A 13,897-nucleotide genomic window follows, 5' to 3' on the forward strand; every position below is an offset into this window, starting at 1 on the left:
ATCATGTTTTTCCAGATGCATGCGAACACCCACATGTACACACAGATGGCTGTGTAAGGGGCAATTGGGGGTCTAGCCAAAGCCACAGGCACTCACCCAACACCGATGATGTAATCCATCTCAGATTCACTGTCCAACATGCTCATGATGTAACCTGTCTGCCTATAGCCACACATTTTCTTACACAGCAATACAGCATCACTTCCCCAGCCAAGCATTTTATTTCCAGGCTAAGGTCTCTAAGAACATGCCATACACTTCATTTTTATGAAATGTATACACTGGATCAATGCTGCTTTTACAGTGTCATCAGCAGAATTTCAACTAAAACTCATCTTTACCAGGCATACAAATGAATCTTCATACCATTTATATGATCCACCTAATTAAACCTTTCTATAGGCTGTAAATCAACCCACTTGTTAGTCTGTAGTATTATCAATATAAAGCTATGCAGCAATTTGGGGAGTTATTTGTCATCTTGCACACAGATTTCATTTGTAAAACACAGTGAAAGTACCATCAAAGCAATGCTCAAATGGAGGAAGGCACTCTGGATTCTCATGGAGCTTATTGTCTTCTCATGTGTTATAAATGATTAATACTTGACCTATATTAACTGTCTTAGAGGGGTTGGTGGAGCAGTAGAATAGAAAACAGTGACATTGCAGAATTGTGATTTTTCTCAAATTTCATATCTTCACTTAAGTACTGCTGCAAAGCACTGCAGTGAGCTTTGTTCAATCTACAGGGACAGCGTTGCTTGAAGCACAGAGAAATAAACAAAACCCCAATTTAATTAGATGGGATCTATAAATAGAAACAAGACTTTTTAGCTAACTGTGGCATATTTACAGTAATGCTGATCAATGTGCATCGCCCCTCCAGTAAGTATCGTCTCAGAGGGAAGGGAGTAGCAACACACCAAAAATAGGATGCTACTCTGCACATAGTGCTCGCAGCTTTTTCATCAAAATGGGAAACTTTAAGTAGATAATTGTTAAATCCAAAATGACAGCAGTGCCACCTCCAAACTTCAGTTCCCTCTCCGAAGCAGAGCAATATCCTCACTGTCTACGAGGGGAAAGGATCTGAAAGTATCCTGTTCCAGCCACTGTGCATTACAAGGATGTTTTGGCTGCTCTGGCAAAATCTGATCTGACCTTGCGTGTTTCAAAATGAAGTTTTTATGAGTCCTCTGCCCAACCCTGCCAGACACATTAGTTATTGCAGCTTCGACGAATAAGGACATGACTCATAATTCATCTCTTTCAATGACACAAGTCAGTGAATTGTAATGCAATACACTGAGTTGTTCCATATCTGCATGAATTACTCAAATTTGTATCAATGAATTCAATGCTCTGTGATTCATTTAAGTTGTATTTCTGCAGCAATAATAAGAGAAATTTTCATTCTACTGCCAAAATAGTATAAGAGCATATAGCATTAGTAATAAAATACAGTAATTGTTATAAGAGGTGATAATTATGTAAGATACAAATAGGGATCAGGGAGAAATTAGCAAATGAGAATGATCAAGCAGTATCATAATTTTAGAGTTTCATGGCTGTGGAGAGGAGCAAGGATGTTTTATAGCCCACAGCTGTGATATCTATAATGCCAACATACTGACGCATCATTTTTATTCATCTTGGTTAGCCTGGATAAAAATGGATGAGAAAGGGATAAAGAAATGGATGAAAATGGATAAGAGATAAACCAGACAGTTCAGGAGCGAAGCGTGCATCTGTGGGCAGCTTGAGTGTCTGCCTTCCTCTATTGTTTTGAAAGACAGATCTCAAGAGACGCATGAAACTGTGCTGGAGGATGTGCTGGACGGCCGGCAGTGATGGTTTTGTGCTGACTGCATATCATAAAAGATATATTTCAAGCTTTGAAACGGGCGGCAATATGATCTCCACTGCACTGGTTGGTCAGCAGTCAGTCAGCACTATGCACATGCTACATCAGAACTTGAATGGCAGAACTTGAACAGGACATTTATTGGTCTTGTAAGCCATTGTAGCTTTGACAAAAGCACAAAAGCAGGGGTAAATGAGAGGGCTTCAGCCGGTAATGGAATTTATTCTTTCATTTTGTAATCCTTTAATTTACTATAACTTAGCCCAGTGAGAGAACAGACTGTAAGAAGGTTTCACCCTCCCCACTGGCAGCCTGTCTTCCCCACAACAGTACAAAATCTAACAATAAAAATCTCATCAGACAGGGGATCAAATCTTACCAAACAGGGGTTCATGGCTTCACAAATACCCATTTATGGGTCTTTGACATCTATCTATTATTTAAATCTGCGTATGTAGCTCTTCTCGACATTTAACCTATCCTATCAGTGCCACTGCACTTCAATATTTAACTGGCAAACAGTGTGTGACATAGTCTACAACACACGCTCTCCAAAAAACAAAGAGGAACAGGAGAGACGGGTTCAGATCATACAGCACAGTGTGCACAATGAGCATGAAATGCACTGTAATGGCTGTCAGAGATAGATAACCTGACCTAAGTATGCAGGACTGGCACAGTTTCATACCAGTCATACCTGAGCAAACCCACACCAAACACTGGACTGGATAAGGCTTTAGGGGAGAGAGCTGGTTGCACTGCATGCATGTGAACCCCCCCACCTCTCTGTCCACATACCTCTCATTGGATTCTGGATCCACAAGATGCCTCCGATAAGGTGAGGGGACTGGCCGAGCATCCCGAGTCCGTGTCGAGGAGATGAGAGCAGCAGCAGCAGCAGACGCGCACTTTGCCCAGCAATTATGTCCGGGACGAGCACCTTACGAAACTATTGACAATCACTGGGGAGAAGCGAGTGACTTGCCCACATGTCACACCACCTGCTGCCAGATGAGCAGCCTCAACCTCGGACTGGTCTCGGAGACGGACTGGGCACCCAAGCAGCGCTCTACAGTGTCACTACAATACGATGAATATTATCTAGAGAAACAGTGTTATTTTCTCAGAGAAGAGTCACGCTGATGTGGGTCTCACCACTGCGGACTTCAGCATCCTCCAGAGAACAGGTGGAGACGGCACTCTAGATAATTATGCAAAACGCCTGCTCTCTACAGTACATGTAGAAACCTGGACGCTCCTCGGCAGCAGACCTGTTACCAATATTCCCTCCAATCGCAAAGCTTTCATTCAGTGCTTCAGCGCTGGAGCTTTCTGCACGCATTCCGAACAGGCGCACATAGCAATATAAATACAGGCAGACGGCTGCGCATTAACGCTAATCTTTATGGTATGTGAGCATGTCCCCCCCACCTACCCCACCCCCGACAATGAATGCCACACTGGTGTATCCATATCAATTGTACTGTAGGTGGGAAAAGATGACCAGGGTAATGCGGAGAGAGCACAGACTGCAACATCACCCAATCACAGGCTTTCACAGTTGACCTGACTGTGCACAACAGTGTCTGGATTGAGCCATCCACACCATGCAGTTCAGTTCTTTTTATATATATATATATCATGGTACAACAATTGTCTCTTATCTCCATGCCAAAACCCAAGATAAAGAAAACTGCTATTCCGTTATGAACAACACCGACGTGGCGAGATACCTTACCTTCGACAGCCATTGCGCTACTCCATAGATTTGGGCATCACTCGCACGGGAGCAGGAGAAAATGTTAAACTCAGCGCGCTCTCATTGTACCTTGTTTGGCATGTTATCATCACTTTGCTGCGGGCAAGCTGGAGCGCACAGCTGCTGCTGCCGCCTCTCAAAGGATCATGGGAAGTGTAGGCTAGGCGCTTTCTGGAATATTAGGGGAAGGGAAGGGCAAGTTTTTCCATCCGTTTTTCTTCAGGCAGAAAGAGCACAGATCGGAGGCACCGCGTGTCTCTCTCTCTCTCTCTCTCTCTCTCTCTCTCTCTCTCTCTCTCTCTCTCATGGAAAATCACTATTATAAATTCCTGTAATATTCTTACAGGGACTTATAGTGTCTCCTGTAGTACTCAATTGTGAATTTAATGTCTTATAGGATTACTATAATCTTACAATACATTAAAAAAATAAATAAAATTCACAATTGATTAAGATTTAATTTAAAGATAATTGCAGAAGGGACTATAGCCCTATATTTCTTTCTGCATTTGAGTTGTGATATAAAGAGTTGCATCAAAATGCACACTACATAATGATCAGGACCAATTGACAACTATTAAAAGGACTTGTAAATCAAGTTTTTTGGTATGCTGACTGAAGTATTTTCAACGTGACACACTCTCTGTTGGGAAAAACAATAAATGGCACAAGGGGGAAGGCCGACCAGTCTAAACCAAACCAATCTGCCTGCTTGCCTCACCTATGTGTCTTGGTATTTGAGTGTGATATCTTCATCGCTGGAGTGATGTTACTGATATGTAACAGTATGAGGAAGTCTGGGTGTCTCTTTAAGCTTTATTTATGTTTCTAATTGGTTTGTAAATGCTGCCTCAGCTGAGAGGTGTGGCTGTTGGTATGCATGCTGGAGTTTGTCTTTCTTCTTCCTTGTCTCTTGTTTGGTTTTGAGGTCTGTCCAGCCTGTCTGATGAGTTCCTCCGACATTTCCTCCAATGTCCTGAAAAACAACACAGGTGTGTGTCTCTCTCTCTCTCTCTCTCTCTGTGTGTGTGTGTGTGTGTGTGTGTGTGTGTGTGTGTGTGTCCGTCCATCTCTCTGCCTATCATCATGAAGTTCTGAAGACATAAATGCTCTGAGTCATAAATGCTATCTTACTAACAATGCAAAAGTTACCATGAGTGGAAACTCATGAAAAAATCCCCCAAAACATCATTAGGAGGTAGAGAAGGAAAAGAAACTGCAACTTGGACAATAGTGTAGTGTGCAACTGTATTGGAATTGAGGAAGTCAGTAAAACTCAGCCACATCTCTGGTAGAAATGATATTCTTTGTCCATTTCAAAAGCACGCTTTTCAATTTGTCTCATTCAACACACTGTGGCACTCCTTCAGAATGGCAGGCACATAACTCATGGGTTCAAGACTGGAGGCTCACCTATAAGAGAAACCTTGAGCGCTTGACTGACAAGCATGACACAGGAATGACACCTGTAACATGTGATATGGTTGAGCTGAACTCTTCAGCTGGGGCTGCTGGTGTGATGTGTTGAGGGAATTTAAAGAGGAGTGAGTGAAATGGAGTTGGAAGACACACCTGACTCTTCTGGTACAAAATTGATATGATTTTTTTCTGATTCAAAAGTAAGGTTTGGCTTTTTTAATGAGCTTGACTTTTTAATGAGCTTGTCCCCATAATATATAATGAGTCATTGTTTTTATATTATAAATTAGAGAGTTGTGTCACTTTTCTCAAACAATCAAGGCGGCAATCAAGAAAATCAAGGCATCATGGTGGGTGTGGAACATTATTCCACTCTGAAGCATCCCTGTTGTTTTGATGCATTGATTGATTTGATTGATTAGATCATTCATCAACACTGAAGAGGAGCCCTTCCTTATAACTACATGTTGACAAAATTTATCCCACTGTGTTATTTGAGTGTTTTGAGAAAATGGTTTTGGCATTACTATGAGAGTTTGAGACTTCTTGGAAGTAAGACATGGTGCTGTGGCTCCCTAAATTCTGTAGGCCAACAAAGAGTCAATTAATCACATTCCATAGCCTTTTTTTCCCCATAGAATAAGACCAATACCTGTTGATTCATTACAGCATGAGATTCAATGAAAGCTAATAGATAGCCCACTGATGAAAGGCTTCGCTGAATTTAAATATTGTTCGGGTTTTCACCTAGTCCTTGTGGATATAAGACAATGACATTACAATTTACCTGTATAAGCCCAGATTTGGAAACATCTGTAAAGCACATTTCTAATGCTCCCCAAAAATGTCTCACTGAGAGTGTCAAATGTCTCTGAAGCACAAGGAAGCAAATTCAAAGGTTTCTTGGTTCACCTCTGACGCAGAACACAAGTGTTCTGAAATAAGAAAAGAAATGAAAATAAGAACTACAGCCCAAAAAATACCCTCCTTGTTTGAGGTACGACTTGCAGGAGCTTGTTATGCAAGCTTGGTGGAAAAGGCTCTGAAAATAATATAAAAGCAGTCTTGGTGAATCATAGAACACAAACCAGTGTGAACCTTGACAGGAGAAACAGCTTCGTACTACCATCTCTCTCTTTCTTAAACTTGAGCTGGTGAGTTTCACTGGTAGACTGGTAGAATAAGTATTGATTCCACTGAGGATAGCCTACATTTTGATTCTTGGTATTGCTAATAATCACAAACAATCTGTGTTTACCAGTGAAAAGTTTGGACACACCACATTTTTCTTTATTTTTTACTATTTTCCGCATTTTAGAATAATAGTAAAGACATCAAAACTATGAAATAACACAAATGGAATTATGCAGCGACCAAAAAAGTGTTAAACAAATCAAAACTATCTTATATTTTAGATTCTTTAAAGTAGTCGCCCTTTGCCTTGATGGAAAGGCAAAGGCTTTGGAAAGAAATTCATACATAGGCATCAACATCACTATTTATATTTGTCTAAGAAACAAATTCCAAGCATTTAAGCATAAACCTTTAGATCAAAATGGATTTAAGATAATGAAAAACATAATACATTCAATCAGGTGTGTCCAAACCTTTGACTGGTAGTGTATATGGCATATGCAATACAGTATAGCCTACATACAGTATAATATTCTTGTTAACGTCCTGTTCTTATATCATAGCCATGCTGCAGTTTCTTCTTCTATGCCTCCTATCTACCACTGCTCTGGCTCAGTGTAAGCGACTCTTGCCATCACTTCACATTCAATACTTTATGCTTGTGATCCCTGAGGGAGACTTTGATTAAGAGGTTGAGCACTAACAGGCTGCTATTCTGTCTTTGTGTCCACAGCTTCATCAGATCATTATTCATGCTCCCTGGCTGTGGGCACTGGGGCAGGTACAGCGTATGCCACCTTTGAGTATGGGAGCTGCACAACAGTTAGAGCAACCACACACAAGTCTATAGCAGAAATAATTTATACAGCCAGCGGACACAGTCTAGTATAAATACTTTATAGTGTATTATGAAAGCATTTTCACAAGTGTATTGTGTGCAGTAACTACTCCACAGTACAGTACAAAGGCTTTGCAGTTGCACTGGTATATTGTGCCAAGGAAAACTCACAGACAAGCTGAGATGTATCATTACTGAATTTATACCATCTGATAAGCACCTGATAAGCACAGTGTGTGTCAGTGTGAATTTGAGTGTGAATTTCTGCAACAACTACTCATTAGTGTAACCTAAAATAAGTAAAGAGCACATTCTCTTTGTCTCTGTCTCCCAGCTGAGGTATAACATCATCTGGGCTTCCAGAGTGGGCCGTAACATCAGCAACATGGCGGAGATGACCTTGTCCGAGGGAGAGGCCGTTGTTTAGGTGAGGAGTTTTAACCGAAGCCAGGGCCGTTATGCAACACAAACGCAAGAGTAATGCGACACCGTAAGTGTTACAGATTTGGATCTAGAAACTAGAAAAGACCAGTTTAAGAGGAGGCCAACAAGCTGTCAGTCGAGGGGGTAAATCCAATTATAACTACCATTTCCTTGTGTGTTTGGCTTTTACAGAAACTGGTTCTGCAGGGACATTTTGAAACCTGAGATATTTCAATTCTAAAATCTGTAAATTGACCACGGCTTTGTATTTCTAGTGTTAAGTACAACAAAATGACAGTAGGTCTGAGGAAATAGAAGGCCAGTAACCAAAATAATGCCTAGACACTTTTCTATATCATAACCTTTCATTTCCTTTCCTTTCATCTCCTCCCAGGTGTCTGGCCAGTACAACCCCAGCTATATCTTTCAGTTGTGCTTCACAACCAATAGAGGGCGCTCTCTGACCGCCGGCCAGCCCAATGGCAACTCCTTCAGCCGCTGCCCCACCCACCCAGCCACTGAGCTCCGACTGCATCAACACCAGCGGGGTGACGTCCCTCCCTGGGTGCTCAGTGGGGCCTGATGGACCCAAAGTCCCCACAATCACCACCCCCTCAACCCCATGACAACTCTACCATGTGGGCCCTCAGCTGAGAGCAGACTAGACTAGACTACAATACAATAGAACTTTATTCTCCAGGTGTGTCTGAATGGCTAAACATTTGTATAATAGATGAATGACTGAATTTTCCTTGGTTTTAGGTCAGGGTAAGAAACTTTCTGTTAGCAACCCTTTGAGACTTTTGCAAGTAAATTAAATGTGTATTGATTTGCATACAAAGTGAAAGAAGACATGTAAGCTATATCATTGGACAGACAGTGGTGATGTGAACAGCTTTGATGTGCAAAATAGGCTGCAGCTTTTATTTAATATCTCACTTCTTACATATTTTAGCCAAAGGGAAGAGCGTGATTGTGTGTCAACAAAGACAAAACAAAGAAAAGAAAAAGAAAAAAAAAAGAAAAATACATGTAGTATCATCTCAAAGTTGCATACCTGAGATATATTATGCTTCACTCATAAATCCATTACAATACAGTCAAGTATATTTAAGTGAGGACAGCAAATGAACTGATACATAAAATCAATAAACTTCTGTTATTCAGCAGATGTGTGTATGTTTAAAATGTTAACATGCCACAGAAGGCGGATTTTGCAATGTTCTAGTAAGGCAAATCCAGCTGTCTCAACTCATGCATATATCAAAACCTGTCCTCAGAAACCCCTTGGAAAATAGAATGAAAATTTTACAAAGAACGGTGCTTCAAGCAAAGTGCATTAATAGTGGAGCTCAGCAGCTCAGGAGGGGATCTGGGCACTATTATAAAGATCAGAAAGATTACAAAGAGGCCAGATCAGAGAGAACAAAGTTTCACTAACTTCAAAATGGCAGAGTAATCTGTATTTCTGCACCGTACCAATCTTAGTGGCACCAGGGAATAAGAGAATTATTGAAAAATGATAAATGTGTGCTATAGAACAGGAATTCACATCCCTGTCATAAAATTGGGCTTTAATGTTTAGAAAGCCTTTGATCACCAGATTTGTTCTTTCTAGTATGGCCAAATAGTAGCAACAAGTCTCCTCTCCTCTCCTCTCCTCTCCTCATTCACCTCCTCTCCTCTCCTCTCTCCTCTCCTCCTCAGTGCATGCCAGTGCTGTTGGTTTGGACCACGGCCCAGTGGGCTCCGATGGATGTGATGCCTCCATGGACCCGGCCGCTGATGAAGCGCAGCTCGGCCTGGCTGTGGCTGGGGTACATGTTGAAGGAGAGGCCGGCGGGCTGGCCCGCAGACAGAGTGCGCCCTTTGTTAGTGGTGAACACCACTGTCTGCACATAGTGAGCGTACTTCCCAGAAATCTGGACGATGGCCTCACCCTCAAACAGCTCGATCTCCGTGGGCAAGCCGTACTTTTGGCCAACAACAGGGGACCAACTGTAGTCGTAGCGGAACTGGATGCTGAAAAAAGGTGAAATGGACAAATGTATTGTAAGCGGGAATTGACGTTGCTTTAACTGCCCAAGAGTCAGGAGCGTGTCTTTACAGTGTGGATCCTCTAAGACACAATATATGGACATTTTTTCCAAATTGTTTTCCAATTTGCCACCATATTGGACAAGGTTAGACATGGCATAAAAGCAAGATCTGTGTGTTGGATCCACAGTTGAAGCCTTACACAGCTATTTGACTATTTAATGTAGACTTTAACACAAAGTCATCAAGTCATCGTCAGCACCTGATCTGTCCAATATGATTTTCTTCAAAACTGTCCCAGTCTCACCAGATTAAATATGTTTGATATTCACCCTCGGATGAAGTTACTGTATTGTTCCCACAGTCGTACAGCTGTGATCCGGCCCTCTCCGCTCAGACTGTAGGCACTGCCACTTCCTGACCCCACTCCCGGGGAGAAGGAGTAGAACTGAGGCTGGTCTGGAGAGATGACGCATACAAACAACTGTCAATCTGTCAGCAGGACAATAAAGCGCTGGACAACACTGGGAGGCGACTTCGTAAAGCTTAATGACACTTTATTATTCTAGGAATGATAATCTCATAAAAAATGAATCCATGACAGTCTGTAATTGCTGTTTAGTAAAGTATGTCTGCCACGGATGACAATAGGCCTACCAAATATGCAAAATATAATAAGATTGTAATTTCAAATCATGCTCTCTACTGTTCAAAAAAATCATACACTATATTTCTGAAGGTCAGGAATTTAGACACTTACAGTCACCCAAAGCAGAGGCGACGAGCAGAGTGACAAGGGCAAGGTATAGCATTCTGTGAAATATAGATAGATAGATAGACAGATAGATACACCTGTGATGTTATGAAGAACAATAATTCTGAGTTTAAAGTCAGAATTCTGAGATTAATCTACTGATTCAATGATTATACAGTTTTGACAAAAGACAAAATTTGTGAATTATTATTGTAGACAGTATGGGTCTTGGAAGAATAAAAATGATTGATTCTCACCTGCCTGATTTATTGCTTGCACTATGCTCAAGAGATACCTATAGCGGATGAAACAGAAAAAAATGTTCAACAAAATGGTGCGACAATTTTAAAATTCAGTATTTCCGGACATGAGTTTTTTCCTAATAATATCTCACAGCAGAACCGAAAAGTTGAAATTCACAACAAATGATAAATGAGAAATTGCAGCATCAAAATAACCAAAATACTCACAGTGTCAAGTTTCAAAGATCAAGTGTGCGTTTAAGGTGGTGAAGCCTGTTGGAGTCGAAAGCATCAGTGTCTGCAGCTTCACTCTTCTCAAGAACGTCTACCTGTGCAGAAGCCAGTTTGCTTTATTTATACTCCCCGCATCCCACCTGAGGAGCATTCCAGAGCTTTTTAATGGATGTTACTTCCTTTAAGAGAGGGCAGTAGCTTCCAGTTAGAGATGCGTCCCAGAGAGGGAGGTGGTGTTTTCTGCTTATCTCAAGTATGTATTTAAAAAAACCTCATCACAATGTGTTTATCTGGGAACTAGTGGTATGACCAGTCTGGCATGGTGAGGTGATGGTCATAAACACCATCAGTGTGTCAGCTCAGTGAGTCAACACCTGATGAGGGAAAGGAAAGTAATTATTTAGAATTGTGCATCTCTCTCTCTGTGTGTGTGTGTGTGTGTGTGTGTGTGTGTGTGTGTGTGTGTGTGTGTGTGTGTGTGTGTGTGTGTGTGTGTGTGTGTGTGTGTGTGTGTTATACTTCTGACACACCTATTTTGTTAAATGTGTCTTGTCTTCTTAATCCAAAAATAAACGAATGTAGACAATAAATAAAAACGTATCCCAGTTAAATCTTCTTCTTTTACCCATGACCTTTACCCAAGGACTGCGTCTGTTTACATTCTGATCATCTACAGAAGATAAACATTTGAAGGTGCAACCTTTGAAAAAAAAATTGTTTGCAGTAGAGCTAATATAATCGTACAATATTCAAGTTTATTTTGGAAAATGTACAGTTATTTTTCCTGATCAAATCCCATGACTATTCTGTGACATATAGCAAATTTAGATGACCAGCATTTACCAATGTCAAAATATACTTTATTTGATGAATAGCTGATTTGAATGTCCAAAGTCTTATTATTGCTAATTACAGCTTGCTGTTTGAGTTATTATTCTCTGAATAAGAAAGAGGCTGGAGACTTAAATTGCAGTTGATTGTGTCTGTGTTGGTCGACATTTTGGTCTGAAGACCTTTTTCATGACTTACAAGATTACAGTGATGGAAACTCAAACACGTCAGGTTTAAATACTGACTAACATCATTATGTTAATTACTATCACCTGGTAACCAGGTGATAGTAAAAGGGAAGGAGGAGACTGGGATACAAAACTGCTACAGCGGGAGTCCTTCTGGATTTATAGGCTACACCTATTGAAACATTTTCGGTGGTTTAATATCCTTATACGTATATATATACATATAAGGATATTAAACCACCAACAATTTTGTATATATATATATATATATCAAATAACCAAGTTCTGGCAGGACACTAAGCCATGTTATACTGTGTCAACTGCCAGCTGCCACACCTATCAAATCTCACTGCACTGATTTGGCGGTCTATATTAAAGGCCTTCAGACTCACATTCACTTTGTATGCTGACGTGTGCTTTGCATTGCTGCTGCTATTTGCAAGAGCCTCCTCCACCTGCTTTGGTTCTGCTCTGATTGTATGAGCCCTGGAGGGTCTTTTTTAATCCCAATGGAGGGATTATTTGCAATGCTCCCAGCATGTTAGGGTTAGAGTAGAATAGAACCATGCCACCAAGTCAAACTGTATTGCCATCTCTATCTGCAATAAGATGGTTAAGCTATGGTGTGAGTAATTCTGACAAAACTGCAATTTAAGCCTCCAGCCTCTTTCTTATTCATGGATTTTTGAGCAGCATCTGGAGGCATGCAGAATTGCCTGTGAAGTGCTGTAACATTTTCATTGTTGAATTATCATTCTCTCAAAGGTAACTACTTCACCCAGCAGCCGTGCTTGACACCAAACATTTAAAAACTAGTTGAACTTGAACAGAAGATTATGAACAAATTTCCATGACATTTTTTTTTAACTTTTTGGATATTTTTTGGTAACACTTTATTTTGACTGTCTATTGTTGATACTCATATCAGGTGACAAGTAGTATCAATACTTGCCTATTTGAAGTGTCTCCATAGACTATGTAACCCTAACCCTAACCCTATTTCTAACATTAACCCCAACCCTAAGATTAGCCCTAACTCAGACATGTAATATCTATGGACCACTTTTCACATAATTATGAGTATCACTTGAAACTAGACTTTTTAGTGTCACATTATAGTCACTTGATAGGAAGCTGAGTATCACTAAATAAAGTGCTACCAATTTCATTGTCTAGTTTTGTAGGCACAAGTTTCAAATTCATTCCATGGCTGTGGTTACCCTGTATGTACCAGAACTTTAAAAGGAAATAAAAAAAAAACACATGGAGGCATCCTTTGTCACGCCATCGCCTGTGAAACATCCAGTGATCCGCATTCTAAACCACACCAGTCTACTTCTTCTGCTTCGCATTATTTCCTATTACGATAACCACTTCTTGAGGGGGAAGTTAATTATTTGAGTTCTTCCTTCAATAGATATTCAAAGGTTTTCCTTAAATAACCAACCATTTATAACAATCAAATCATAATCGTTTACTTTGAGACAAATTTCATGATGTTTTGGTTTACCTCTTTCTACTATAATTGATGGTAAATATGAAACTAGAGCCATTGTAAAAGCACTGCAACACAAATGTCCATTAACTGAGAGGTAGTATGTTGCCAGTGTGGTGAGATGAGAAATAATCTGTTCACTTAAACTTCTTTCCAAACTAAGATGTACACCATTAAAAAAAAAAAAAAGTGACACCCATTCTTCCAAAATGAAAGAAAAAATGAAGGAAAAAAAAGGTAATTTGTAAAGATACTAGGTAACTATCCTTTAAAATTACTAGGTAAGTATGTTGTTGACTAAATGAAAACACAACGCAATTCTGAAATTTTTAACATATTAAATGATATTAAAGCTGGTTAAAACACAGTAAGCAACAACTATAATGTTCTGGCTATGCCAATAAGTAATACCTTGACATTGACTCACTAATACATTCAAGTGTGCCGTGACCCGAGATTTTAAGGCGTTGTGGTTTGTCCTGTTCCTCTGCCTTGTGTCTGGTAAGATGTTATGATATGATGATGAATACTGAGCTTCTGGGAATGCAATGAAACCCATTCTAAGTTTGAATTACATAAAATGTGAAGCTTGACAAAGATGTTTTTTATTTGGGATGTATTAACGCATGCTCCTATATTTTATGAGTATGAATCATGAAGAAAATACTACAAAAACA

The 13,897-nt window shown here is 40.2% G+C and overlaps 2 protein-coding genes and 1 long non-coding RNA gene across 5 annotated transcripts in view; all 3 read right to left on the reverse strand.

Moving 5' to 3' along the window:
* Positions 1 to 3,743, reverse strand: part of samd12 (sterile alpha motif domain containing 12) — a 103,863-nt gene extending 100,120 nt beyond the window's left edge. For 2 of the 3 annotated variants that reach the window (XM_078290163.1, XM_078290164.1), the window contains exon 1: positions 2,665 to 2,846. In XM_078290163.1, coding sequence (XP_078146289.1) covers positions 2,665 to 2,725 — 61 coding nt within the window. In that variant the 5' untranslated portion in view covers positions 2,726 to 2,846. Of the gene's footprint in view, positions 1 to 2,664; positions 2,847 to 3,604 lie in introns of those variants that run through there. The other variant, XM_078290165.1, reaches the window with a different exon arrangement.
* A 3,316-nt stretch (positions 3,744 to 7,059) lies between these two features.
* The window catches only part of LOC144542821 (uncharacterized), a 104,946-nt gene continuing 98,108 nt past the window's right edge, over positions 7,060 to 13,897 (reverse strand). The window contains exon 2 of the long non-coding RNA XR_013507478.1: positions 7,060 to 9,081. This is a non-coding gene — a long non-coding RNA (uncharacterized LOC144542821). The remainder of the gene's footprint in view (positions 9,082 to 13,897) is intronic.
* On the reverse strand, positions 8,323 to 10,810 carry LOC139924337 (zymogen granule membrane protein 16-like). The gene is made up of 5 exons (XM_071915369.2): positions 10,701 to 10,810; positions 10,488 to 10,525; positions 10,237 to 10,289; positions 9,809 to 9,935; positions 8,323 to 9,461 (listed from the first exon to the last, which is right to left on the reverse strand). The coding sequence occupies exons 3-5, from the start codon at positions 10,286 to 10,288 to the stop codon at positions 9,143 to 9,145; spliced, it is 498 nt and encodes a 165-aa protein (XP_071771470.1). The 5' UTR covers position 10,289; positions 10,488 to 10,525; positions 10,701 to 10,810; the 3' UTR covers positions 8,323 to 9,142.

Source organism: Centroberyx gerrardi, chromosome 19 (genome assembly GCF_048128805.1).
Source record: "Centroberyx gerrardi isolate f3 chromosome 19, fCenGer3.hap1.cur.20231027, whole genome shotgun sequence".
Taxonomy (NCBI): Eukaryota; Metazoa; Chordata; class Actinopteri; order Beryciformes; family Berycidae; genus Centroberyx; species Centroberyx gerrardi.

What these genes read in the sequence shown, in the direction of transcription:
- LOC139924337 (XM_071915369.2), bottom strand. Translation starts at nt 10,288, where the DNA reads ATGCTATACCTTGCCCTTGTCACTCTGCTCGTCGCCTCTGCTTTGGGT. An exon ending in CGCCTCTGCTTTGGGTGACT is followed by an intron (nt 9,936 to 10,236) that starts GTAAGTGTCTAA and finishes TCATCTCTCCAG; the next exon opens with ACCAGCCTCAGTTCTACTCC. An exon ending in TACAGTAACTTCATCCGAGG is followed by an intron (nt 9,462 to 9,808) that starts GTGAATATCAAA and finishes ACCTTTTTTCAG; the next exon opens with CATCCAGTTCCGCTACGACT.